This window comes from Cebus imitator, unplaced genomic scaffold, assembly GCF_001604975.1.
Source record: "Cebus imitator isolate Cc_AM_T3 unplaced genomic scaffold, Cebus_imitator-1.0 Scaffold4, whole genome shotgun sequence".
NCBI classification, from domain to species: domain Eukaryota; kingdom Metazoa; phylum Chordata; class Mammalia; order Primates; family Cebidae; genus Cebus; species Cebus imitator.
The window spans coordinates 15343071-15369118 of NW_016107319.1; the positions used below are offsets into that span (position 1 = coordinate 15343071).

Genomic DNA, 26048 nt, shown 5'->3' on the forward strand with positions numbered 1-26048 from the left:
AAAAAAAAAAAGCCAGGTATGGTGGCATGCACCTGTGGTCCTAGCTACTTGGGAGGCTGAGGTAGGAGGATCACTTGAGCCTGGGAGATGAAGGCTGTAGTGAGCCATGATTGTGCCACTGCACTCCAGCCTGAATGACACAGTGAGACCCTGTCTCAAAAAAAAACAAAACCCAGAATTTTACTTGTCCCTAGAATTCATTGTTACTTGTGAAATTGAGAATATATCCTTGTTGTTTTATCTCTGAAGGGGTGAAGTTCTGGGAGCTGCCTTGTGTGTTGAGTACACATTTCCCTGTTTTCTTTGTGTGACAAATGACTACCGAAGATGCAAATGTTAATGCATAATTTATCTGAGTTTGTAGTTAGAGCAAGGCACTCCAAGCAGTGATTAAGTCCTTTTTGTTCATGCAATCTTTCTGTACTGTCATGAAGTGGTGGGTGCTCACTAGGCTGATTGCTGGTCCTTTTCTGATTAGGAGACAACCCTCAAAAAGCAGCACTTCTAACTTTTTTCAGATCCTTTTGAATGGCAGGGAGCCTTGCCTCCTTTTTAGAAGTCTTCCTTGTCTTAAGGATAAATGGTGGGCGGGACACTGCCTAATGATAACTACGATTATGTAAAATAGCTACTGATTAAAGAGTAGCTCAGGGGGCCTGCCTGGGTGCATTATTCTCATTGGGAGACACATTACTGGGGTGGGGTCGAGGGAATTCTCTTTGATATTCAGGAGATAAATTGTGCTCATCAGGACCCCATCAGTTAGTTAAAGGCTATTTAGAATGTGCTTTCCTGATTTTAAGAGGGAAAAATGCCAGAAAACATTATCTATTTCAACTGGAAGGAGAGAGAAAAGCCATCTTGGAAGCCTGGCAGCAGGCCTACAGACAAGCAGCTCTTTGGGCTGTTGCCCTAGTTATGTCCTTGTTTATGAAGGGCAGACTGTGACTACACAAGTGACTGCTAAAGAGACTTTTCATACTCATGGAAGGTTTCCTATGAAGTTGCAGAAGGAAATAGTTTGTATCTGCCCTTTGACTTTGTACCAGTGTCAGCCAGATCATACTATAGACCTCAATTTAGGCATTAATAGAAGTTTAACTTTTGAGACTAAATCTAGTACTTGAGTGGGAAAGCTAGGTCTTATGGTTCTTTGCACCTACCTGGCAATAAAGGGAGAGTGGCTCATTTGATGCAGTGCTACCATTAGGTTATTAGCTGACCAGGACAGGAGCTGTTACAGTAGGTAGCTGATCAGGCATGAGCAGGGCAAGAGACGGCTCTCCCCAACCCCACCAGGAGTATCAGGCCACCATCATGTGACGGTCAGGTGGTTGTTAGCTGTCTCTGTAAAATAATGATTGGCCACAGCCAGCACCAGAGAAAGACAGTCCCCAACAGACAGAAAAAACCTGAAACTGGTGATCAGCGGCTTCCCAATAAGATCTCAGAAGTTGGGCAAGTAGGCTTAAGCATGTGCAGTAAGAGGCAAAATGGCAGAGTTTAACTGCTCTATGACCTTCCTCTAGGAACGCTAGATTGGCAAGGGAAGAATGCCTCAGGTAAGCATGTGTACAACTCCAGTAAACACACCTTGCATGCAGCCCACCCACCCCTGCAAGTGCTGAAAGGCCACTGCGCATGTGGGCAGCTGACCCCAAGGAAAGAATTTGGGGAGAAGGAGGGCACGAGACTCTGGAAGCATGCCAGTGTATAAAACCCCAAGTCAGATGTCAAACTGTGCACTTGCTCTCTCAAGTCATCTGCTTAGCCCCCTTCCAATTGTAAAGACTTCCTTTCATTCCTGCTCTGAAGCTTTTTAATAAACGTTCACTCCTGCTCTAAAAATTGCTTCAGTCTCTTCTTCTGCCTCATGCCCCTCAGTTGAATTCTTTCTTCTGAGGAGACAAGAATTGAGGTTGTTGCATACCCATGTAGATTCACCACCAGGAACATACTTTGGTGTCCTGTGATTTAGATACGATCTGCTTCTAACAGAACCAAGGTCTATACTTCTGAATGTGTGACCACTGTTGCAATCCCAAAGTAGTGGTGGGTTTTAATACTCGGGGTAATAACTCTGCAACACTCTGGCAGTGACACATAGCATTGCATGTATATTCCTTCATATAGTGAGTGCTCCAGAAATGGCTGGAGCACTCATCAGTTCTGCATTTCAGTTCATTCTGACTATTGAGCTGATTACCAAGCCAGTTAGCTCAGTTTCCCCTAGGTGATCTTGCTTTTCAATATCAAGTATATGATTTGGCTTGATCTGGAGATGCAGTGTTTAATAGATGTTATGAGCAGCCCATCCTAGGGCTCAGTAAGAGTATGTTCCTTATCAGTTAAGTTAGGTTATAATTTCTGAAGTAGGGACTCAAAATACAGAGCAGCCACAGGCCAAATTTAGTTTAACAGGATATACATATACTAAAAAATGATTTGTTGCTTATCTGAAATTCAGATTTAACTAGGTGTCCAGTATTTAACCAAACCTAGATGGAAGTAGTTTTGTAATTTTAATTTTTAATTTTTTTTTTCTTGAGATGGAGTCTCACTCTGTCACCGAGGCTAGAGTGCAGTGTCATGATCCTGGCTCACTGTAACCTCTACTTCTGGGTTCAAGCGATTCTCCTGCCTCAGCCTCCCAAGTAGCTGGGATTACAGGTACCATGCTTGGCTAATGTTTGTATTTTTAGTATACACATGGTTTCACCATGTTGGCCAGGCTGGTTTGGAACTCTTGACCTCAGATGATGCACACACCTCTGCCTCCCAAAATGCTGGGATTAACAGGCATGAACCACCACGACCAGCCAGTGTTTTTAAAAGAGAAAAAAGGTAAAGGAAGTAGCTCTGCTGATACTTAATTGGGGCGAGGATAAGGTGGGAGGGGCAATGCAGTAGAAGTGTTTCCTGTGTACTTCAACTACGAGGAAAATTGACCTCAGTCCAGTTCCCAACAGGCTAAAAATTTTCAAAATTAGACTGGAAACAGTAGGGGAAACTGGGAGGATACACATTTGCAGTGTAAGTAGCGAGGTTCATAGAAGATTAATGTGTTCCCTCTGATACTGGGAAATGAAAACTAGTACATTACAGCTGGGAAAGTTCTTTATATTACTTGGTCTAATATCCTTTCCCCTAGGGGGAAATTGGAACTGAAATATTAAGAGGCTGAGTTAACCTGACCACATTTTTATCATCCTTTAGAGGCTGAACAAAGACCAGAATCTTGATATTTATTTGATCCTTCATTCCTGAAAAAAAAACCTGTACAGCAGGACTTTGACATATCATAAGTTTAGAGTCAATCCATGTGAAATCAAGTGCTTTTGATAATGGAGATGTCTAAATTGAGCTTTCTTGTATAAAAGTGACTACTGCGGAAATTAAAGTAACAGTTACTTAAAATAACAACAACAACAACAAAAAAAACCTGCTCAATTTTAGAAATTGCACTTTCCCTCCTGCAGTGGCCAGATCCAGATTCACAATGCCCCAGCATACATTCTTAATTTATTTGGCCTTCTATAGATGGCGTCCCTATAAACTAAGTGAATTTGAATTAAATGATTTTGATGGTAACTTCTAAGTCTGTGACTTAGAAATCTGTATTGTCTGTATCTCTCTTAAGGAATTTCCAGTCTTATTGATACCAGACATACCCACACAAAATAGAGATGATTTAAAAATTGTCCAGGCCAGGTGTGGTGGCTCAACCCTGTAATCCTAGGACTTTGGGAGGCTGAGGCAGGTAGATTGCCTGAGCTCAGGGGTTCAAGACCAGCCTGGGCAACAAGGGAATCCCTGCCTCTACTAAAATACAAAAAATTAGCCAGGTGTGGCAGCAGGCGCCTGTAATCCCAGCTACTTGGGAGGCTGAGAAAGGAGAATCACTTGAACCTGGGAGGCGGAGGTTGCAGTGAGCCAAGATCATGCCACTGCACTCCAACCTGGGTGACACAGTGAGACTACATCTCAAAAAAAAATTTTTTTTTCAAAAATTAATTTTAGTTAAGTTCAATTAAAAGTTGCGCTTTGCTGCAGCTGTTCATTTAGAAAAAGGTTAAAATTAACTAAAATTAAATATATTTAATGCAGAAAGTAAATGTTGTCGGGGTTAAGGGATTGTAGTGTTAACTGGAGTGGGTGTTCTTGGAGAATGTGAGTTGAACTCAACCTTGAGGGGCTGAAGAACTTGAGGACTTAGGTTGAGGGTAGGAGGAAAGGAGAGTTTAAGAAAACCAAACATTGGCTACCGTGTAAAATTTGTGCTTGGAAATAGTGTCACATAGCGTTACCACAACTTCCATTATCCATGCCCCTAGTTCTTCCATGATTATACTTGGATCCTGCACACTGGTGGGTCTACTCATTCCACTTCTTTTCTAAGGAAGCTTCTTCAGGGTCCTCCTGGCCACTCCCTCATCTGAGTGGGTAAAAGATAAATTGACAAATGCATGCGTCTTGTGACATGTCCAGAATATGACTCAATTATCTTGTTAAATTATTGCCTTCTCATATGCTTGTCTCTTAGATTCTGCTTAAAGAGATTGTCAGTTTGGGGCCAGGCGTGGTGGCTCATGCCTGTAATCCCAGCACTTTAGGAGGCTGAGACAGGCAGATCACAAGGTCAGGGGTCCGAGACCAGCCTGGCCAATATGGTGAAACCCCATCTCTACTAAAAATACAAAAATTAGCTGGATATGGTGGTGCTTACCTGTAGTCCAAGCTACTCAGGATGCTAAGGCAGAAGAATCGCTTGAACCCAGGAGGCGGAGGTTGCAGTGAGCTGAGATTACACCCACTGCACTCCAGCCTGGGCGACAGAGCAAGACTCCATGTCAAGAAAAAACAAAAAAAAAAGAAAAAAAAAAGAGAGAGAGAGATTGTCAGATTTTTCAAGCTCCTTTTAGTTGTTGTTCCTCCAGTGCCTAGCTTTGAGACTTGTACATGTAAGGCTTTGAGACTTGTACATGTAAGCTGTTGAGTTGAGTAACATAGTTTGTTCTGAGTCGTTTGCTTGAAAACTTGGCTTGACCTAGTAGATCATAGGAAAGAAATGGAAATGCTCTTTGATGAAAAAGGCCCTCTCTTATTCATTCTTTTATTTTATTTATTTATTTTTTTGAGACAAAGTCTCACTCTGTCACCCAGGCTGGAGTGCAGTGGCTCAATCTCGGCTCACTGCAACCTCTGCATCCCTGGTTCAAGCGATTCTCCTTCCTCAGCCTCTTGAGTAGCTGGGACTACAGGTGCGTGCCACCACACCTGGCTAATTATTTCATATATATATATATATTTTTTTTTTTTTAGTAGAGATGGCATTTCACCATCTTGGCCAAATGGTCTTGATCTCCTGACCTCGTGATCTGCCCTCCTCAGCCTCCCAAAGTGCTGGGATTACAGGCATGAACCACTGCGCAGGGTCTGTTCATCCTTTTTTAATCCACTTTGTGCCCATATGCAGCAGCTCTCAGCAAACATATTTGGCAGTGTGCCCTGTATGACTAAAGAAATTCATAGATCATGGACCCTTCAAGCCCCTAGTTTTGTGAGTAAAGTGAGACCTAGAATAGTTCATAACTTTCTCAAGGTTACTAAACGTGCAGGTCTCCTCACTCTAGAGAGAACTTTTTTTTTTTTTTTAAGATACCTTGCTCTTTCTCATCTTTGCCTGGATGCACCAAAAAATTTGCTAGATCCAAGGGTGTTCAATTATGCATCTCTCCAAGACATGCCTATACCCTTTCCTTGTCATAGGAATGGAGTAGAGGAACAGGTAGAAGCCTGGAGACTTGGCTGCTGCTTAACCCTGTACTACATTTGTATCTTAGAGAATTCACTTAGTTTGTCCAAGCTCTGTTTCGACATGTGTAAAAATGAGGTAGGCATCATGTCATGCCAGGTCCCTTCTAGTTAGATTTAGTAATTTCACAGTAGTTCTGAATTATATTGACTTTTTGGGGATCCAAGAATCTTCTATTCTCTTCCTTCCCTCTTACAAAACATTTCCACAGCTTTTGCTAAAAGTAGAGGAGTGTAAGCATGTGTTGTAGGAGTGAGGGGAGGGCAGAGATGGTGTCAGGGAGATGGGTCTGGGCTGTGGTGTGTAACAGACCTGATGCCCTTCACTCCCCTGCCCTTCACTCTGCAGTGGTAGCATGGGGTGCAAAAAACCAACTGATTTGATGGGATAGTCTCTGACATTTTGGACATTGAGTATCTTTCTGGTGTTGGATGCCCCTGTCTTCAGTTCCCGTCTTGTGGTCTGGGTTGTTTGGTGTCTCGATGTCTGTGAAGCATAATAAGACAAAGAGCAGACAGACCTGCTCTTTCAGAGCGTCACCAGCGACGGAATAAAGGCTCCTAAGGAATTCTGAGGCGTTGTGTGATGAAGCCATGGCAGCTCCCTCGGGTGAGGGAAAGAAATGTGCCCTCTTCACCTCCTTTGAAGTGCTGAGCCTACCCAAAAGGATGTGTTTTTTTCTAGAAGGAAAAGTCTTCACTTTTGGCAGCAGAACTGAAATAGAAAAATTGAGCTTGACCTATTTCCTTAGCGGTGAGTGCCTTGCATTGTCCTCTCAGGCAGTATGAAAATCCTTGAACTGGGGAACTGACAGCTGCAATCAGACACTTGCATTGAGGGAAACATCATGAATTTTAATAGGAGTGCCGCTCCTGGATGAGGTTGGGAGAGGAAAAAGAGCCAAGCCAATTCAAACAAAAGGAGCAGAAGGGGCTTTATTACATGAACAGTTCATGGCAGTGATGAGAGTAATATTCAAATTATTTATTCCACAACAATTTTGATGATTTAAGAGGGAAGGACTGCTGAACTCTTGTGAAGTGGAAAGGGTTATGAATCTTCCATGATTATTAATCCCACTGTACTGAAGGCAAAGAAGGTGGGTATATCAAAACATGACTTGTTAACAGTAGCAGTCCTCAGATACCTCACTTTAGTGATACCCAGGAAATGAGCCTGGGAATGGCAGTCACCACTGCTCAGATAAAAGTGCTTCCCTTATGGACTCGCCACACACAGGCACAGGCACACATGCGCGCCCACAGAGCCAGTTTCTGGACATCCTTTCCGCCCTCTTTGATGTGCGTAGCACTTCCCCTCCTGGGTAGCCATGCAGCATCCTGTTTGTCCAGGGAGGAAGTGTTGGAATCTGTTCACATTGGTGGACCTCTTTTGTGAACCCACTGCTTGTCAGCAGGGATATTCCCAAGGTGGTCTCCTAAGCCAGGAAGCGGGTAGAGGCAGTGCTTTTCGTTTTACGTCATAGTCCCACTCACTTCTTTCACACTGCACCCTCCATGCTACTCCCACACTAATGTTTGTCAGAAGTGGGTACTGCTTTCGAAAATTCATGCAACCGTGAGCTACTTTTGTGTTTGTGGCCATGTTTTGTTTAAGAAGGGGACCTGAATAGAATCATTTCATAGTCCCACTTTTCTGAATAAATTACAAAATAATGTTTTAAGTGGCGATGGCACTTAAAAAATACATTAGGCCAGGCGTGGTGGTTCACGCATGTAATCCCAACACTTTGGGAGGCCCAGGCAGGTGGATCAACTGAGGTCAGAAGTTCAAGACCAGCCTGGCCATCATGGTGAAACCCCGTCTCTACAAAAATAAGCCGGGCATGATGGCGGATGCCTGTAGTCCCAACTGCTCAGAAGCTGAGGCAGGAGAATTGTTTGAACCAAGAGGTGGAGGTTGCAGTGATCATGACATTGCGCTCCAGCCTGGGCGACAGACAGAGTGAGACTCCATCTCACAAAAAAAAAAAAAAAAAAAAAAATTAAATTCTTTGTTCAGCAAGTTTCTCTGTTGGTTGGACTATTTAGACTAGGGAGATTTCAACCAAAGAAACCGGTGAGAGCACTAGCTGACTTTCCAAACACCATTTGGGAAGTACTGAAGAAAACAAACTGAACAGAAACAGCAATTGTGGTCTACAGATTCAAGAGGGAACGAATTTTGGGGTATTTGAGCCAGTCTTTCTCCTGTGGCTAGAGGGGAATGAAATGGGTATTTCCGTGGTGGGGGAATTGGGACTTATGACAGACTAAGGCAGAACACATGAGAATTGAGGGCTGTCCCTCACCCAGATGAAGAAGGGGCTGCTCTTTGGTCCCCTGCCAGGGCTTGTCAGCCAGTGGAGGTGATGGAGAAAGAACTTGATGAGTCATTGTCCCAGGCCTCACATGTTTGAAGGTTTCATATTTAGTCTTCAAAAATGATCACGTAATGAATGTATGTAGTTGTAATTTCCATGAGCTCAAGTAATGTGCTGTGTTTAGTGTAGAATATGTCATGATTCCTGTAGCCCGTTTTGGTGTGTCATCATGCTTTAGTAAGGTGGAAGTGGCCCTGCCTCTTGGCATTGGAGAAGAGCTCTGTCTCCTCACTGTACCTTGCTCCTTCCTGACTCTTGGCGTGTTTTTCCTGTCCTTAACAGAGTTCCTGCACTGAGGTCTACACGGGCTCCCTTTTATCTTTGCCTGTGCTGTAAGCCACAGTATTCCCTTTAAATTGTGTGAGTTGCCTGAGGCAACCAGCTATGGCAGGAGAAGATAGGTGGATGGAATTGATTGTGGAAGTAACATTTACTTACATTTGGGACCCCACTAATGTTTGAATCCTTGCTGCTGTGCTGTAATGCCTCTCTCTTGTCTCATCGTGTCTGTTCTCTGCCTAAGCCCCATGGTTTTCTGTAGCCATCTCTATGCCTATCCTGGGAGTAAAAGCTGTCCTTCCACCATGAATCTAATGCTATGAGCCCTGAGCCTGGAGTCCCTGCCTCTGTGCTATTCATCCAGTCATCCATTCACCGTCTGTTCCCTAAGTACCTACGGCACAGGTGCAGGTGCATGCACAGTGCTGAGTGCTTTGGGTGTAAGAACGAGAAAAATACAGTCTCCAGGTACTGGGTGTCTTTCTTACCCTCTTGAGCTGCTCCAAGCTCATGCTGACCTACCTTAGCCTTGACCATTGATATTCAATCAGTCCATATCCACCAGCCTAGGTTTCCAAGTTTCCTTGCTACACCCTGAGAATCCAAGGGTGACTTCTGTTCATAATAATGAAGAAATAATGTACCAAAACATCTTCCCTGAGAGGGGCTGAGAGGCCTTAAAGCTGTGGTCAGGCAGGGTGTTCATTCAGGTGCCAAGATGGATTGGAAAATTTTCAAGAAGTAAGGAGGCTCTTCTCCGGCTAAATAACAGCCTCCTTGTTGGGAAGGGAATAATCAGTCCCAGCTGGAGAAAAGAGACTACATTCCCTTTGCTTTTCCATTGAAATCTAATCTTATGACATGAGTAGCATTCTTGCCCAGACTTGTGGCACCAGGGAGGGGATGGTTATTTAAGACAGCTGGCTCCTCCAGCAAGACATAGAGCTTGATGATAAATGCTTACAGACAACTTCCCTTACTTGCTGGTCCCAGTCCCAGTTTAATTGACACCCCTAGAGGTTTGCAAAAAAGAAATAGATGTTTCTTCAAGCGGATATCATGTCTCTGAATGCAAGAAAAAGATAAGGAATGCTACATGCGTACAGTTCATCAGTGTTTCCCTGCTTAAGGAATTCTTCAGGGAGGGATTCCTTTTATGCGTTCCCCGTGAAACAAGTTTCCTGTGCCTTTAAACGCTGTCTTGTGTTATAATGTAGAATAAACCTCATAAAATTTTGGTTTTCCTTCCTTTGCTTTGTTTTTTGAAAGGAACTATTTCTATGAATCAGTGATTTTAAGACATCTTGCAGGGTGGTTGTTTTTTTTTCCCCCCTGAAAAGTCAGACTTAGCTCTAACATGAATAATTTTAGGTTTTAGTTATTTAAAAATTCTTTTTTTCAGAGTTAATGCTTCTTTTGGTCAGGAAGTCCTGTTTGGAGAAACAGCTATGCATAAATATCTAGGCCCAAGTGTCAAGCATTTGCTGTACATTTCTTTTTCGTAATTGGAGATGAAGTCTGTGGGCAAGGAATGAATTGATTCAAACATCTTTTCCTCCATCAAAGAGGTTTGGTCACTAAAGTGGTTATAGCATATACACTAAATTGAACATTCTGAGAAAGGCATGCATTTGCAAGAATTTGGAAGTATTATGGGTATAAAGAATTTATCTTTGCAGTTTATTAAAAGTAATAATGTTAATGATAGAATTATCTTTTAAAAGCAAAAGTTTGAGGATAAGATCAATGAGCCAAAAAGGAGAGTGAGAAAAACTAAGAACTGCTTAGGTTTAAAAATCAATACTTAGTGAAAAAAAGCAAATTTTAAGAAAACATAATCAGTATGATATAACTTACATAAAATTTTTGAAACATACTAAATAATATTCCTGGTTGTCTGTGGACATGTACCTCTGTAATATGAGGTCTGAAAACATGAATTAGAAGGATATATGCCAAATGCTTGATATATTTTCCTGGGGTGGTGGGGAAGGAAGCAGGGGACTGGGGCTGGGGACCAGAAACAAAAGAGAATTTCACTTTGTAATGTTTTGTTTCCATATATTAAAGGCATCTGAAGTAGACATGACCAAATATTTGTTAATTCTGGGGTTGGGAATTATTTGCTGTAACTCTTCAATCCTAAATTAAATATGTGACTTACCTTAACATGAAACAAAAAGTTTTCTACCTTCATTCTGAAGTTCCACATAAATGGGAGCCGAGGTGCACAACCAACAGTCATAACCCTTCTATGGGTATTTGTATTTTTAGAGTAGGCATTGATAGGCCAATTAATCTAAATGATGAACTATCTTGCTTTGAATTCTTCTAAACTAAGTATTTGTTCTATCAACTTGCAAATCAGTTGAACATATGTTAGCTTAAAAGTTTTGGCTGTATTTCAGGAACAGGTGCCTTTTAAACAGGAAAACTTAATTGTGGTATATGCCTCAGCCAATATCAATTTCACTTTTAAAATGTTACCATAAATAATTCAGACAGACGGCATGCTTTTCGTTTCTGAATAGCCACAGGCATGTAACTTATTCAGAGGATTTCTTCGGCTGTAGATGTGAGACCTTCATCTACTGAGAAGGCTGCTCTGGGAAAAAAAAATATATTACTGCTTTTCTTGTAAGATTTATGTTGGTTTCAAGATGAAAATTTCGACTCCTTGTCATGTGAAAACAGATACAGCTATACAAACCAAAATCTTGTTTGCAGCATGGAACTGCCCCACTGATTTTGGAGTCCATTGTAATCTACTCACTTTGCTGGACCACAGGTTAAACCTGGGAAATTAGCAGAGAGAACTTTGTCATTAGGCAGTGTGAAATTTGGGAACTGAGTTTTTTTTCTTTCCTTCTAATCAAAGCCTCTAACTTTCAACTCTTATTTGACACTTAAGTTTCCTAAATTTGAAAGAAATATCTCTCCCTAAGCTCACAAATGTTAAATGCATCAAATCAGAAGTTGGTGTAGGATTGTCTTTTGATACATGATACAGTGTTTTTTTTTTTTTTTTTCCTCCTAAGACGGAGTCTCGTTCTGTCGCCAGGCTGGAGTGCAGTGGCGCTATCTCGGCTCACTGCAACCTCCATTTCCTGGGTTCAAGCGATTCTCATGCCTCAGCCTCCCAAGTAGCTGGGACTACAGACATGTATTACCATACCTGACTAATTTTTGTATTTTAGTAGGGATGGGGTTTCACCGTCTTGGCCAGGCTAGTCTCGAACTCCTGACCTTGTGATCCCCCCGACCTGTACCTCTCAAAGTGCTAGGATTATAGGCGTGAGCCATCACACGAAGCCACAGCCTGTCTTTTGATACACGATGCCAAGGGAGGGAAAATAATTTTATTAAGAAGAAATAAAAATAGACAAGATTTCTCTTTTTGATAGCAATACTTTTCCTAGAAACCTAAATAGTCCCACTGTAGTGGAACGTGGTGTTTGTGCTATTAGTGATGAATAGTTGGTGTGTTCCCAAGTAAGTATAGAATTAACTGACTTATTTTCAAAATAAGTATAGAATTAACCAACCATACCTCCTTAATTGATGGTTCTCTTAGTCTTGATTCCAAGGGTCTTAACTACCTGGATGAGGTCATTGTATAGATACCAAAAGGGTTGACTAATCTTATTTTTATGTATAGAGAATCGGTTCCTGAAAAGTGCTGAACATTTTGCATTTATTTTAAAATTTTAAAGATCATAATATTTATTAATATATATTTATACTCTTAGAATTTCCAGTTTGGCAGCAAATGGAGTCCCATTCTATTATTGCCATTGAAAGTAATGATAAAAATCACAGTTACTTTTGCACTAACCTAATGAAACCACGATTGTAACTTGTGTTTGCAATTTGTTTTTAAAGAACTAGCCAGTTTGTTTGAAGATATCAATTACAAAACATATTCGGTATTCCCTAAGGTGTAGGAGGTTGGGCTAAACTTGTACTGACCTTATGGTATTACTTAGAAGTTGATCCTTAAAAAAGAAATCCTAAACATAAGCTTACATACTTGCCATTCATTTACTCCATGAAAGTAAGACATGGAAAAATGGTTTGGTTATTTGGGCTTTAGACAAGTATAAAAAATTATCTGACTTACCTCAATAAGCCCTGTTATGCTTTTTTATAGATTGTAAATTACACTGTTAATACTTCTTTAGGGAAATAGTATGTGGTCAAGTACAGAGAACATGTTCCAAGTTAAGAGTCTAAATCTCAGCCCCTCCCTTACTGGCAGTATGACTTTGCACAAGTTACCCGGTTTGAGCCTCTTTCGTAAAATGGGAATGATAATGCCCACTTGACAAGGTAGTCCTAGGGGTTATGTGAAATTCTTTGTGTCAGGTATTCCATGCTTGTTCCCATTCCAAGCTTGTCCCCATTCCCATTCCAAGTTGGAAATAGAAAATTTTGGATTAGAGAATTGCCACCTTTTGCTTTGGTTGAATTTGCCACCAGTTCCCTTTTCTGTAACACTTACAATTTTGTTTTGTTTTGTTTGCTTGTTTGTTTGTTTGTTTGTTATTTGAAGATGACTGAGTCCCATAGAGCATTTATTCACATTCCAGCCACATCTGCTGGAGCCCGTAGCTTCTTCAGAGTTAAAGCTCATGACCATTGAGTCAGTAGGTTTCTTCTGACTTCTTCACCTGAGTTCTCCTAAAACTTTGCTCTGTTGGGGCTCAGAACACAATACCCCAAAGCGTAGACCTCAGAAGCAGCCCGAGAAGCGGAGTTTCTCTCTGACCTTACTCTGCCCTCTGGTCTCTTACCCTCTTTCTCCCCCAGGCAGGCCATAGAAACTAGAATCTCTTTCCCCAAGGTGGGTTGTAGAAAACAGAACCCCTTATCCCCAAGGCCAGCCATAAAACCTAAAAATATTCCTCTGACATTCCCCCTACCTTTCTCTGTAAAAGCTGGCCATACAGAAATTCTCTGACCTACCTTGTTTGATAGTAGATCATAAGATCCCCATTCCAGAAAGAGTCCTACCCCAAACCCAGGAGTAGGGACTGCAGCACAGAGAGGCAGAGAGCCCAGGAAGACTCTGAACAGACAGGCATTGCCGAGTTTCTATACCTCAGTCTACTAGCATTATGTTACACCCTTTGTCCAATAGCATAAAAGTGGATAGCGCTATCTTTGGGTCTTTATTCCCAGGGCTTCTGTATCGTGTAAAACTATGATTAAATAAATTTGTTAAGCTTTTCTTTTGTTAACTTGTCTTTTGTTATAGGAGTGTCTACCCTGACCCTTATGAGGAAAATCACCTTTCTGCCCCTACAGTGTCAGCCGCCTTCTCTTTGTGGAAAGCTCCAGAATGATTTGAAACCTTTTCCTATAGGAATTAAGACTGGGCATAGGGCGTGGCTCTCAGTAGTGGGCAGTCAGAGGACTGACATAGAAATGACCTCTTTTACAGGATGGGTGATGATGGCCTCTCTTCCCAGAATATATTTAGAAGCTCAGTATCTCTGAATTCTTTAAAGCCGTTTCATCCTATTGATAGAGGTACTTCCTGAAGCCAAATCTTTGGTCTCAGTATTCCATGGTTGATCTTAATTGGTGAATAGTTATTACTATGAGAAGGTTGCAGTGCGAAAAGGTTAGATCCAGTCTTTTTTTTTTTTACTTTAAGGAAGCAAACCAAATGTAGGGAGTTGTCTGCAGATGCCATTGAGAAGCCTTTACTGTAAGAACTGTCATCTTTTAGCTTCAGGTCTGTTTCCATGGTAACCACATGGTCCCTGAGTGCCTGGCTGAATGAATTTACAGGAAGCTGAAAAACACTGCTATTCTAAGTAGCTTTCTTCTTGCTGCAGAAAGGGTCCTTCCCCTACTGTAGGCCAGCCAACATTTGCTGGGAACAAAGAGGGCTATTTAGGCTCATTGTACTCTGGGCCAAGGGTAAAGAAATGGGGAGAATCCCAGCCTCTGCTTACTGACTTGTGAATTTGTTTTTCTGGGGTTGTTGTCACTAGCATTTTGGTAGGACCAAATGAGTTATCTTTTCTTTATTTCTGATATGATTTCCCTGTTTATTTTTTTATTTAAAAAAATGTTTTTTTGAGACAGAATCTCACTCTCTTACCCAGGCTGTAGTACTGTGGCACCATGTCAGTTCACTACAGTCTTGACCCCCCAGGCTTCAGTGATCCTCCCACCTCTGCCTCCCGAGTAGCTGGGACCACAGTTGTGCACCACCACGCCCAGCTAATTTTTTGATTTTCTGTAGAAACAAAGTCTCGCTATGTTGCCCAGGCTGGTCTTGAGCTCCTGGCCTCAAGTGATCCTCTCACCTCAGCCTCCTAAAGTGATGGGATTACAGACATAAACCACTGCACCTGGCCTCCCTAATCATTTGAAGCAAAAGTTTTATCCTAGGGGTAGAGCTGTTTAAGAAAAAATGGAGTGGAAGAGAGTCGTGTCTGGAATGATGTTAGTTATGATGTAGTTAATTTGTCGATTTGATAGCTTTCAAGTATCTAGATGGACAGTTATTTAAAAGAAGGGTCTCCTGCCAGCAATAGAAATAATGATAATGGCTCAGGCAGATTTTAGGTCATCGTTTATTGCATGTTAACATTATTGGTATGTTCTTTGCATCTTAAAAAAGCTGCATTTCTGCTTGCTTACATGATAGAAAACATATAGTAGAATATTGCTTGGGGGTTTAAAATGAAATGCAGCTCCCTTTTGGCATTTTATGACTTGTAACATGACCATTTATTAGGGAAAAAAACCGAAGCCTATCAATATAATTTTATTAAAAGCCCATATAATATTTTTTGTTTCAAAGATAAGCCATTTACTCAATTTCCTTTCTGAGTTCCTTCAAATCCTTTTTAGAAGCAAGGTAGAAATATTTTGCTTCTTTAACTACTCTTAGAGACAACCTTTTAGCTGAACTCTGATAATGAAAGCATTTAATTTCAGCAGGAGGTAGGGATTTTTGTTCTCTCTCTTTCATACCCCTCCCCCAACACACAGTTAAAATTAAAGAAAAGCCATAAAAAATGCTGATGTATTCTATACTCCTGATATCCATCCTCCCATTATGTATTCTATAAAATGTGGTCCTTGTTCCAAAAGGTGGACATTTCAAGAGAGCTAAGATTTTCACCTTTACTTTGTTTAGGTAAGTAGATGGCAGTTTAAACTAGTCTCTCATTGAGATCCAGTGATGTTCCTTTTGAATTTTTATCATATCTTGGAAAATGTCAATAAAATAGGCTTGGAAAATATCTCCAGAGACCCGCATTTAATGCAACCTCAAGTCTCTGAATAGCACCAAATGTGGAGTGTATTTGCAAACTGCATTGCTTTAAACTCTCCCTACCAAATTGTTGCAGTAGCAGATTTCACAAGCAATTTTTCTCAAATCATCCTGAAATAATGAAGAGATTTAATTCTTGAAAGAGCTTACATGATGTAAGATCAATTTTTAGAAAGTTATTTTAAGGTATCCAGGGCCAAAATTTGATCAACCAAATATTTACTGTATCTTTTATAAGGAGCTATGTAAGGTTTGACTGGTCTGCTCAAACAGTTTATAGGTTATCTTGGGATAGAAAACTAATATCATAAATTTGGGAACCAGGACTATTATGCATTCTAATGGCTTGATAGGAATCCATAGAATGTGAGATGAACCCTCTAGAGAGGGCTACCTGGAGAAACTAGGACTCAAGGCATTTTTTTTTTGTTTTCTTTTTCCTTTTTATTTTTCGAGACAGAGTCTTGCTCTGTTTCCCAGGCTAGAGTGCAGTGTTACAATCTTGGCTCACCACAACCTCCACTTCCTGGCTCAAGCGATCCTCTAGCCTCAGCCCCCTGAGTAGTTGGGACCACAGGTGTGAGCCACCACGTCTGGTTCATTTTTCTATTTTTTGGAGAGATGGGGTTTCTCCATGTTGCCCATCTCTAGAGACCCTCTTCAGGCTGGTCTCGAACTCCTGAGCTCAAGTGATCTGCCTGCCTTGTTCTCCTTAAGTGCTGGGATTACAGGTGTGAACCACCGTGCCTGGCCTCAAGGCATTTCAATCATTATTCATTCAACAGAAATGTATTAAGCAAACCCTATATGCTAGGTGCTATGTAATGCTGGAAATATAGTGATGAACAAGACTGCGTGTGTGGTGCTCAGTCTGGTGACAGGTCCAGACACAAAACCAGGTAGTTAACTTCAATGATAATGTCTATCTTGATCGAATTAGAGTTTTGAGGAAGCACCTGTCTTTGGAGGGGCATTGAAGATTTTTTTGAGGACATACAAAGCTAAAACTTGAACAGAAAGAAATAAAAAATGGACATTAGTATGTAGCCACTTAAAATAGTGTTCCTTTTTCTCTGTCTCAGAAAAATGTATTTCAACTTTCTAAAAGCAATCCCCTATAATATAAATAATAACTCTTTTAAGAAACTAAAATATTTAGAATATTAGAGCAGGAAGGGGTCTTAGAGAAATCCACCTTACTTTGACACCTACTTCTGGAAAGAGTAAGAAGCACAAGATTTTCAAAGAGTGTCAATGGGTCAGGAAATTGGTGTCAGTCTTGTGTTTCTTACTTTTACCCCCTAACACACCACACTCTGGTTCAGAATGTGAGTGTCCAAGGAAGGAAGATTATCTCTGTGTGTCCTCTGCCTTTTTCATTTTGAGGAAAGGGTTTATTGTGCTATTAAAGATCCATTGTATTAGTTCCTTCTCACGCTGCAATGAAGAAATGCCTGAGACTGGGTAATTTATTAAGGTAAGAGGTTTAATTGACTCACAGTTCAGCATGGCTGGGGAGGCCCCAGGAAACTTAAGATCATGCTGAAGGGGAAGAAAACATGTCCTCCATCATGTGGTGGCAGGAAGGAGAAGAATGAGCCAAGGTGGGGAAAGCCCCTTACACAACCATCAGATCTCGAGAGAACTCACTCACTATCACAAGAACAGCATGAGGGTGGGGGACCACCCCCATGATATAATTACCTCCCAGGAGGTTTCTCCTCCAACTCATGGGGACTACAATTTGGATTACAATTCAAGATGAGATTTGGGTGGGGACACAGAGCCAGACCATATCATGCATAGTATTTTTTTTTTTTATCAGACCTCAAGTCTCTTTCACACATGTTTTTGTATCTTTTAACAGAGACCAAATAGGGAAAGACAAAGAGTGACTGTGGCAAGCTGTTAAGAACTAGCACTGAAATTATGGCTGGCACCTATTCACCCTAACCTAATTAATCTATCTACTGAAGAATAAAAAATTACTGTTTTAAGTGGCCTTCATTCACTTGGAAAGCTTAGATGTGCTCCGATAGATACATTACTTCTCACTTGGATGTTTCCCCATTAGATCCTCCTGATTGCTTTAATTGTGCACCTTAGCAGAAATACTGCTTTCCCCTCATTTGTATAGCTTGCTTTCATAGGCCACATGACATCCATTATTCCTGATGAGCTTCTGGAAGAGTTAATTCTTCCTTGTATCATAGAAAGAATTTAAAGGCAAACAGTGAGAGGCCTTCTGAACTGATATACTTTTCCTCACCCTTGTTAAGAATGATTCTGAGATGTGTATTGATTTTTTTTTCCTCAGATGGATTTAGTGACCTGGCCCATACCTCAGTGTTAAACCCCAGTTAAAAAAATTAAAGATAAAAGGAACAAACAAATTACCAGAGTTAAAGAACACAGAATATGTTGTAAAACATAGAAGAATTAACTTAGTGTCCAAACATGAGCTATTTTAAAGGTACTAAATATTTTATGGATTCTCTTTTTTATCAAGTAGTGTTCCTTTATTCCTATAATAAGGTGTTCATCTGGTATAACATTCACCCTATTATAACATTTTGAACTGTAATTATTAGTTAGTTGTCTTGTCCATTTTCACCACTAGACTGTGTGCTTCTTCTTGTCTTTCATTTATGCCTGGCATATTATAGGAGGCATTTGATTGATGTTAGAATGAAATTTATGTGACTCTCCTTGGTGAGAGAGTTATTTTAGTTTATATCAGACCCTGGGCATTTTATCAGATGTTCTACATTAAAAAGTATCAACTGAGTTTGGGCCACTGCTAGGAACAGTTAAAATCCATAGTCCCAGGCTGGGCACAGTGTCCCATGATGTGCCCAGCACTTTGAGAAGCCAAAGTAAGGGGATCACCTGAGCCCAGGAGGTTGAGGTTGCAGTAAGCTGTGATCATGCCACTGCACTCCAGCCTGTGTGACTCTGTCTCAAAATGTGAGAGAGAGAGAGAGAGAGAGAGAGAGTGTGTGTGTGTGTGTGTGTGTGTGTGTGTGTTTATCTGTGTCTGTGTGTGTGTTGTGTGTAGTCCCATACACTTGTGAAATTTAAGCATGGGCAAATAATGACTCCATTAGACTAAAGAGATCTAGTATTGTTAAATATATAAATGTAATTTTAGCATAAAAATAAGATTGATTTGCTTACAATTCTGTTTATTTATGTTATCTAAAAAATGTTGATATTTTGCATGCAGCTCATAAACCAAACCAGTGCTTTGCTTTAAGTGAAATCTTTCTTATCCATTTTATAGTTGTTTATTTTTGTTTTTTTAAGGCAGAGTCTTGCTTTGTCATCCAGACTATAGTGCAGTGCTGTGGCTCATGCCGTCTTCCTGCCTTGGCCTCCAAAAGCTCTGGGATTACAGACATGAGCTGCTGCACCCGGCCTGTTTTATGACTATTCTAGGGAGCTGTTGGTAGACTATGTTCTTTAATGATCTTTCCACAGGGCTTTTGTACATTTCTTTCCCTCTGCCTGGAATACTTCACTCTACAGATATTCATGTGACTTGCTTCCAATATTTTGTTCAAGGGTCACCTTTGCAATGCAGCCTTTCCTGACTATCCTCTTTAGAGGATGCAGCACCCATCCTCTACATTCACTCCTCCTCTCCTGTGCTGTTTATCTTCTATTGTGACATACATTTACCTATGCATTTTGGTTATCATGCACTTCTCACACTTCCTCAGTGAGGTTGAGAATGTTTGTCTCTTTTCTTCTTCCTTTACTGATGTATCCTGTTGCACCAAGAATAGTGCTTGGCACATAATCAGTGCTCACTAAAAGCACTTTGAATGAATGGAGGCAGAAGTTGTTTAATATCTTGTGAGACGTGTCCCTGTCCCAAGTATGCCTGAGACATATTCTGTTTCTCAGTTGTATCTTTTATTCACTTTATAGCTATTATTTCTTTGTGAGTAGCAATGACTGAACTGAGGCATATCAGAACCTAATTGAAAATTGTGGCCAAGTGTGGCGGCTCACATTTGTAATCCCAACACTTTGAGAGTCTGAGGCGGATAGACTGCCTGAGCCCAGGAGTTCAAGGGCAACATAGTGAAACCTCGTCTCTACAAAAAATACAAAAATTAACCAGGTGTGGTGCAGCACGCCTGTAGTCCCTGCTACTCAGGAGGCTGAGATGTGAGGATCCCTTGAGCCTGGGAGATGGAAGTTGTAGTGAGCCATAATTGCACCACTGCACTCCAGCCAAGGTGACAGAAAGGAAAAAAAAATTGTATAATTTGGTTAACTGCTTAACCAAATAGGCATTCAGTGACTAGAACCTGGATCATGTTTGGGAATCCAAACTTAAACTGACAGGTAAAATGATTAAACGGCCAATTAAAAACTAAATAAACTTCTATGGGGAAAAAAAAATCACCTCTTTGGTATGTTAACGTTCCTTGTTAAATGCTTTTATTCCACAAGTAAGTAACTTGATTATTTACTGTCATTTATTCTAGTCAAATGCCAACTGATTTAGTACCAGATGAAATATTTCCTTGTAATAAAATCAATTAAATATTAACTGATTTTTTTTTCAAACAGATTCCTTCAGGTATATTTTTAAAAATTCCGTTATTCATGCTAAATTAATTGCAACAAAGTGCAATTTCCCTTTTTAAAAAAAATGTATTAAACTTTAGTGGATACATTTTACTTGGCCAAAAAAGTAAAGCTGGATTCAACTCCATTTAAGAACCGTGTATTGAATGTAGGTATGTGAAAAACAAAACAGTTAGAAATATAAAATAGATGACTATAAAACAAGACATAAATGACTACAGATAAGGTAAAATGAGTGAGAGCTGTAAGCTGTCACTTTGAAAGCAGAGATGCAGAAGTGGAGGACCTGCGTCTACGTGGCTACATTCTCATTTGCTACCTGTGTCCGGTCAAGTTTCTCTCTTTAGGTCTGTTTCCTTATTTATAAATGAGGGATGATAATAGTATCAACCTTCTGGGATTGTTGTAGGGATTGAGGTAATACATATCGCCATATAGACAGAGAATTCGGAGAGGTTAACTGATACCTAGACTTAGGAAGTCTTAAACATAAGCGGTGGTGAGGGCAGTGGATAATGTAGCTGTTGTACCGCTCACCCAGAGAAGTTACTGTGTGTCTGAGAACTCAGTTCCAATAGGAGTAAGCCCACACTGAGCCACAGTTCATTTAGCAAACATGTTTCAAGCACCCACTAAAGCCAGAAACTCTAGTAGACCTGAGGGAATGATGAACAGAGAACACCCATGTCTACCTGGTGGTCATGGCACTAAAGGGTGGTCAGGCTGGGCGTGGTGGCTCACACCTGTAATCCCAACACTTTGGGAGGCCAAGACGGGAAGATTGCTTGAGCCCAGGAGTTTGAGACCAACGAACTCCTGGCAACTCAAACTATAGGGCATCATAGGGAATCCTGTCTCTTAAAAAAAAAAAAAATAGCCAAGTATGGTGGCTGTGGTCTCAGCAACTCAGGAGGCCAAGGTGGGAGAATCACTTGAGCCCAGGAAGTTGTGGCTGCACAGTGAGCCGTGATCATGCTACTGCACTCCAGCCTGGGCAACAGAGTTGAGACCATGGAGAGAGAGAGATGGATGGATGGATAGATGTGAAAAAGGCCTGGGAAACAGTGTGAGGAAAGGCAGGAATGGTGGTGAGAGACAGCTCTGAAGTTAAAAATAGCCCAAATGTCCTTAACTGATGAAAAAAATTGAACAGAATGTTGTATATCCATACCACGGACTGTTCAGCTACGGAAAGAATGAACTGCTGATAAATGTTACAACATGGATAAACCTTAAAAACATGCTAAGTAAAAGAAGCCAGTCACCAAATATCACGTTATCTTATGGTTCCATATACATGAAGTGCCTAAAATTTAAAGATCTGCAGAGCTAGAAAGTAAAATATGGGTGCCCTTCATGGGGAGTGACTGTGAATGGGTGTGGTGTTTCTTTTGGGGATGATGAAAATATTCCAAAGCAAATTGCAGTGATAGTTGCACAACTCTGAATATACTAAAAGACATTGAATTGTGTATCTTAAATGGGTGAATTGTGTGGTGTGTGAATTACAGCTCAATAAAAGCTTTAAAAAAACCAATACACCACCAGCAGTTTGGGAGACCAAGGTGGGAGGATCACGTGGGCCCAGGAGTTAGAGACGAGCTTGGGCAACATATAGAGACCCAATCTCTACCTACCTACTTACCTGCAGAAAGAGAGAGAGAGAGAGAGAGAGAGAGAAAAGATGAAAGAGAAATAATTTAGCCAGGGATGGTGGCATACACCTATGGTCCCAGCTACTCAGTAGGTTGAGGTGAGAGGATCACTAAAGCCCAGGAGGTTAAGGCTGCAGTGAGCCGAGATTGTGCCACTGCACTCCAGCCTGGGTGACAGAGCAAGACCCTGTCTCAAAAGGAACAAACAACCAACCCACTAGCACTGTGTGGGCAGGCAACCCAAAGTCATCTTGATGTGACTGTGGCGTGAACAGAAGAAATGGCAAAGACAAGGTTGGGGGTCAGTTGAATGCGCCCTTAGACGGAGCATTAGCTTGTCACGAAAGAAAGCCGTTGAGGGCTGAGTGATGTGTGGTAACCTAGTCATTCCTGTGAGAGACTAAATATGTTGACACCTGTGCAGACAGGAATGACAGATACCAGGAATCAATGAAAGATAGGAGGTCAGCGAACCTGTTACAGGGCATATCAAGAGTCCAGGTAAGAGAGAAGGAACTAAGGAGTAGAAATAGAAACGCTTGCAAACCATGTAAGAAGTAAAAGGCCTAAAGGTGAGTGGTTGATGAGGAAAGGAGAAAGCATGACTCCCTGAATTCTAGCATAGGTGAAGGGGCATGTGCTGACACCAGCAAGGTTAGAACAGGAACAGTGAAAAATGCAATTCTTAAAGGCCCCTGACACTGTAGCGAGAGCCATTTCAGTGAGATACAGAAGCCACATACATCTTGCTTGAAGAGAACTGGAACAATCAGGCAGTCTCTGTGCCTGTTCCGCTTACTATGTGTACGGTCAACTTTTTGGCATTGCAAAAAGGCACAGCATTTGGGTCACTTAAGTACTATGACCTGAGCCATCTACATCGTATCTAGTTTACTTTCCTCTTTCTGGAGCATTGTTTCCTAGCTCTATAGTGAGACCAATTTTTTTTTCCAATAAAAAGCTAAGTAGTGACTAGGAAAACTTAAGGAATATTGAGATTTCTCAGCCTGTCCAAGTACCAGAGCAATGTTTGCTTTTTCCTAACTTTATTGGAAATAAATTACTTCTTAAAAAGAAATCTTATCACAGATAGCATTGAAAAACTGGTAAAAATAGAGCCTATCTATGTCCAAAGTCCTAGAAAATGGTTCTTCTGGTTACCACTGGGATAAATGCATGAATGTGCTCCGTGGGATAGATCCAGGTTCTGTGGAGCTGAAATTGATACAGTATGGAAGGGGGCGCTTTTTGAATAAAGAATGTGAAATGGGGCCATGCACAGTGGCTCACGCCTGTAATCTTAATACTTTGGAAGACCGAGGCAGGCGGATCATGAGGTCAGGAGATCGAGACCCCCCCGGCCAACATGGCGAAACCTCATCTCCACTAAAAATACAAAAATTAGCTGGGCATGGTGGCATGTATCTTAGTCCAAGCTACTGGGGAGGCTGAGGTAGGAGAATCATTTGAACCCAGGAGGGGGAGGTTGCAGTGAGCTGAGATTGTGCCACTACACCCCAGCCTGGTGACAGAGCGAGACTCCGTCTGAAAAAAGAAGAATGTGAAATTGAGACCACATATTCAGATACACGGCCTTGGAAGATCCCTGAAGCTTAAGCCTCATTAGCTTCATGGCAGATCTTCCTTTGATCTTGATAATGATGGTGGCAGGGGTGATGGGCTGAGCATTAACACATTGAACACTCACAGGCTAGGCATTGTTGCAAGCAGTTTTTATATATTAATCCTCGAAACAACCCAGGGCATGGTAGTAGAGATACAGAGAAGTCATGCCCAAGCTCACACAGTGGGAAGCAGAGTTATTATGAGAGGGAAGAAGGGCAGTATGGAAAAGAACACTAAACTAAGAGCACAGGCCTTCATGAATGCCAGCTTTGCCACCCCTCTGTGGGGAACCTGGGGGAAAAACCGCTTACCTTTGCGTGTATGTCCTTGACTTCACCTGTCAAACAGGAATATTGATGCATGTCATGACTCCTTCAGTCTGTTGTTCTGAGGTCGAGAGAATGTGTGAAAGTATATTGTGAGGGTAAAGTGCTTAGAAGCGTGGTATATTACGTAGCTTTCTCTTCCACCTCAGTACTGTAGCAGAGGCTTAAAAATTCATTTAATTTTGCTTACTTTTCATTTCACTTCTAATGTTTCTAATTTATTTCTTGGACATGATTTTTGTTCTCAGGTTACTTGTCTGCAAGACTTTTTTGGTGATGACGATGTTTTTATTGCATGTGGACCAGAAAAATTCCGTTATGCCCAAGATGACTTTGTCCTGGATCATAGTGGTAAGGCAGTTCTTAAGCTAATTTGTTGACCATCTTTGTAACCCCTGAAACGAAGGCTTGGGATTTAGCTTCTTTTGGTGCATGTTAAGAAGTCTGGCATGTTGAGGGAAGATGATGTTGGCAGTACTATATTTGAACCAGTGAAAATAAGGAATAACATGGAAGCATTTGCCTACTTACAAAAAAAGAAAAAGAGTAACCTAATGCGTAAGTTAAGTAGTTTTCACTTTTAGCAATTCGGTTCCCTTTCTTAATGCATTGTTTTGCCACTGAAATGTTCCATGCCTTTCTTTAGAATGGTGGTTGGCTCTGCCACCTTAAATGCATGGATAGTGTTTAACATGAAACATTTGTTCATTTTTTGTGATGTATATGCATAAGGAAATTTATATTAAAAAGAAATAGATAAAAGGTTAGTAATTGTTCGTGGTGACTATCTGAGGTGTCTTTTAACCTCACTGGGGTTTTTTGGTAGCAACTTTTTTTTTTTTTTTTTTAATTGAGACAGGGTCTCTTTTTGTCTCCTGTCCTGGAGTGCAGTGGCTCGATCATAGCTCACCACAGCTTCGACTGTGCTCCTGAACTCAAGTAATCCTCCTTCCCCAGCCTCCCGAGTAGCTGGGACTAAAGGCATAAACCAACATGCCAGGGTAATTTTTAAATTTTTTGTAGAGAGAGGATCTTCCTGTGTTGCCCAGGCTGGTCTTGAACTCCTGGCCTCAAGTGATCTTCCCACCCCAGCCTCCCAAAGTGCTGGGATTATAGGCCTAAGCCACTTTCACCCAGCTGGAAACTTTAAAAAAATACTATATATATATATATATATATATATATACACACACACATACATACATACATACATACATACTTTGTTTATATACAGTCATGAACTGTGTAAGGATGCTTTGTTCGGTGATGGACTGCATGTGTGATTGTAGTCCCATGAGAATTTTTACCATATATTCTCTATATTTAGATGCACATATCCTTACCATTGTGTTATGGTTACGTACAGTATTTGGTACAGTAACATGCTATACAGGTTTGTAGCCTAGGAGCAATAGACTATACCGTATTGTCTGGGTGAGTAGTAGGCTACACCATTTAGATTTGTGTACGTATACTCCATAATATTCACACAACAAATAAATTGCCAATATAATGCACTTCTCGAATGTATCCTTAAGTGACATATGACTGTATTTAGAAACAAAGCTATTTCATGAGTGAGATGGAAAAATCCTCTTTTCCTGACTTTGGCCAATATATGCAATTTTTAAGTAGTATTCGGCAATAATAATCTCAATTATTTCATATGTTACTGGTTTTGGGAATATTGTTTTACCCTATTGTCTTAAATTACTTCAAACCTATTACAGTAGTTGATTATTATAGCTGATAGTAAAGTCAGCTTCCTCTTTAAATGAAGTAAAATCATTACACACATCACATTTCAGAGGAGAGGGTTCTTAGAGATATGGCCTGCCTCTTTAATTTTATAAATGAGGAAAGTTGGCTTTAAAAAAAATTAGGTAGATAGTAGACTGCTTCTAAGTTGTAGTGTTTCTGAGAGTCCAGAATTAGAGAACTATACTACCAAATAAATACAGTGATACATAAGCTTTTAAAATTTTGCAAGGATACGTTCTGTGGTACCAAACATCCTTCGTGTTGCACCATATCAGTCACTCATGAGCTTGGGGGGTCATTCATC

The 26048-nt window shown here is 40.9% G+C and overlaps 1 protein-coding gene across 7 annotated transcripts in view; it reads left to right on the forward strand.

The window, feature by feature from the left end:
• Positions 1-26048, forward strand: part of DCLK2 (doublecortin like kinase 2) — a 201251-nt gene that overhangs the window by 108805 nt on the left and 66398 nt on the right. For all 7 annotated transcript variants that reach the window (XR_001827107.2, XR_001827106.2, XM_017534944.2 and 4 more), the window contains exon 3: positions 24232-24334. Coding sequence is in view for 5 of the 7 variants with exons in the window: in XM_017534944.2 (XP_017390433.1) it covers positions 24232-24334 (103 nt within the window). In the remaining 2 variants the exon portion in view is untranslated. The remainder of the gene's footprint in view (positions 1-24231; positions 24335-26048) is intronic.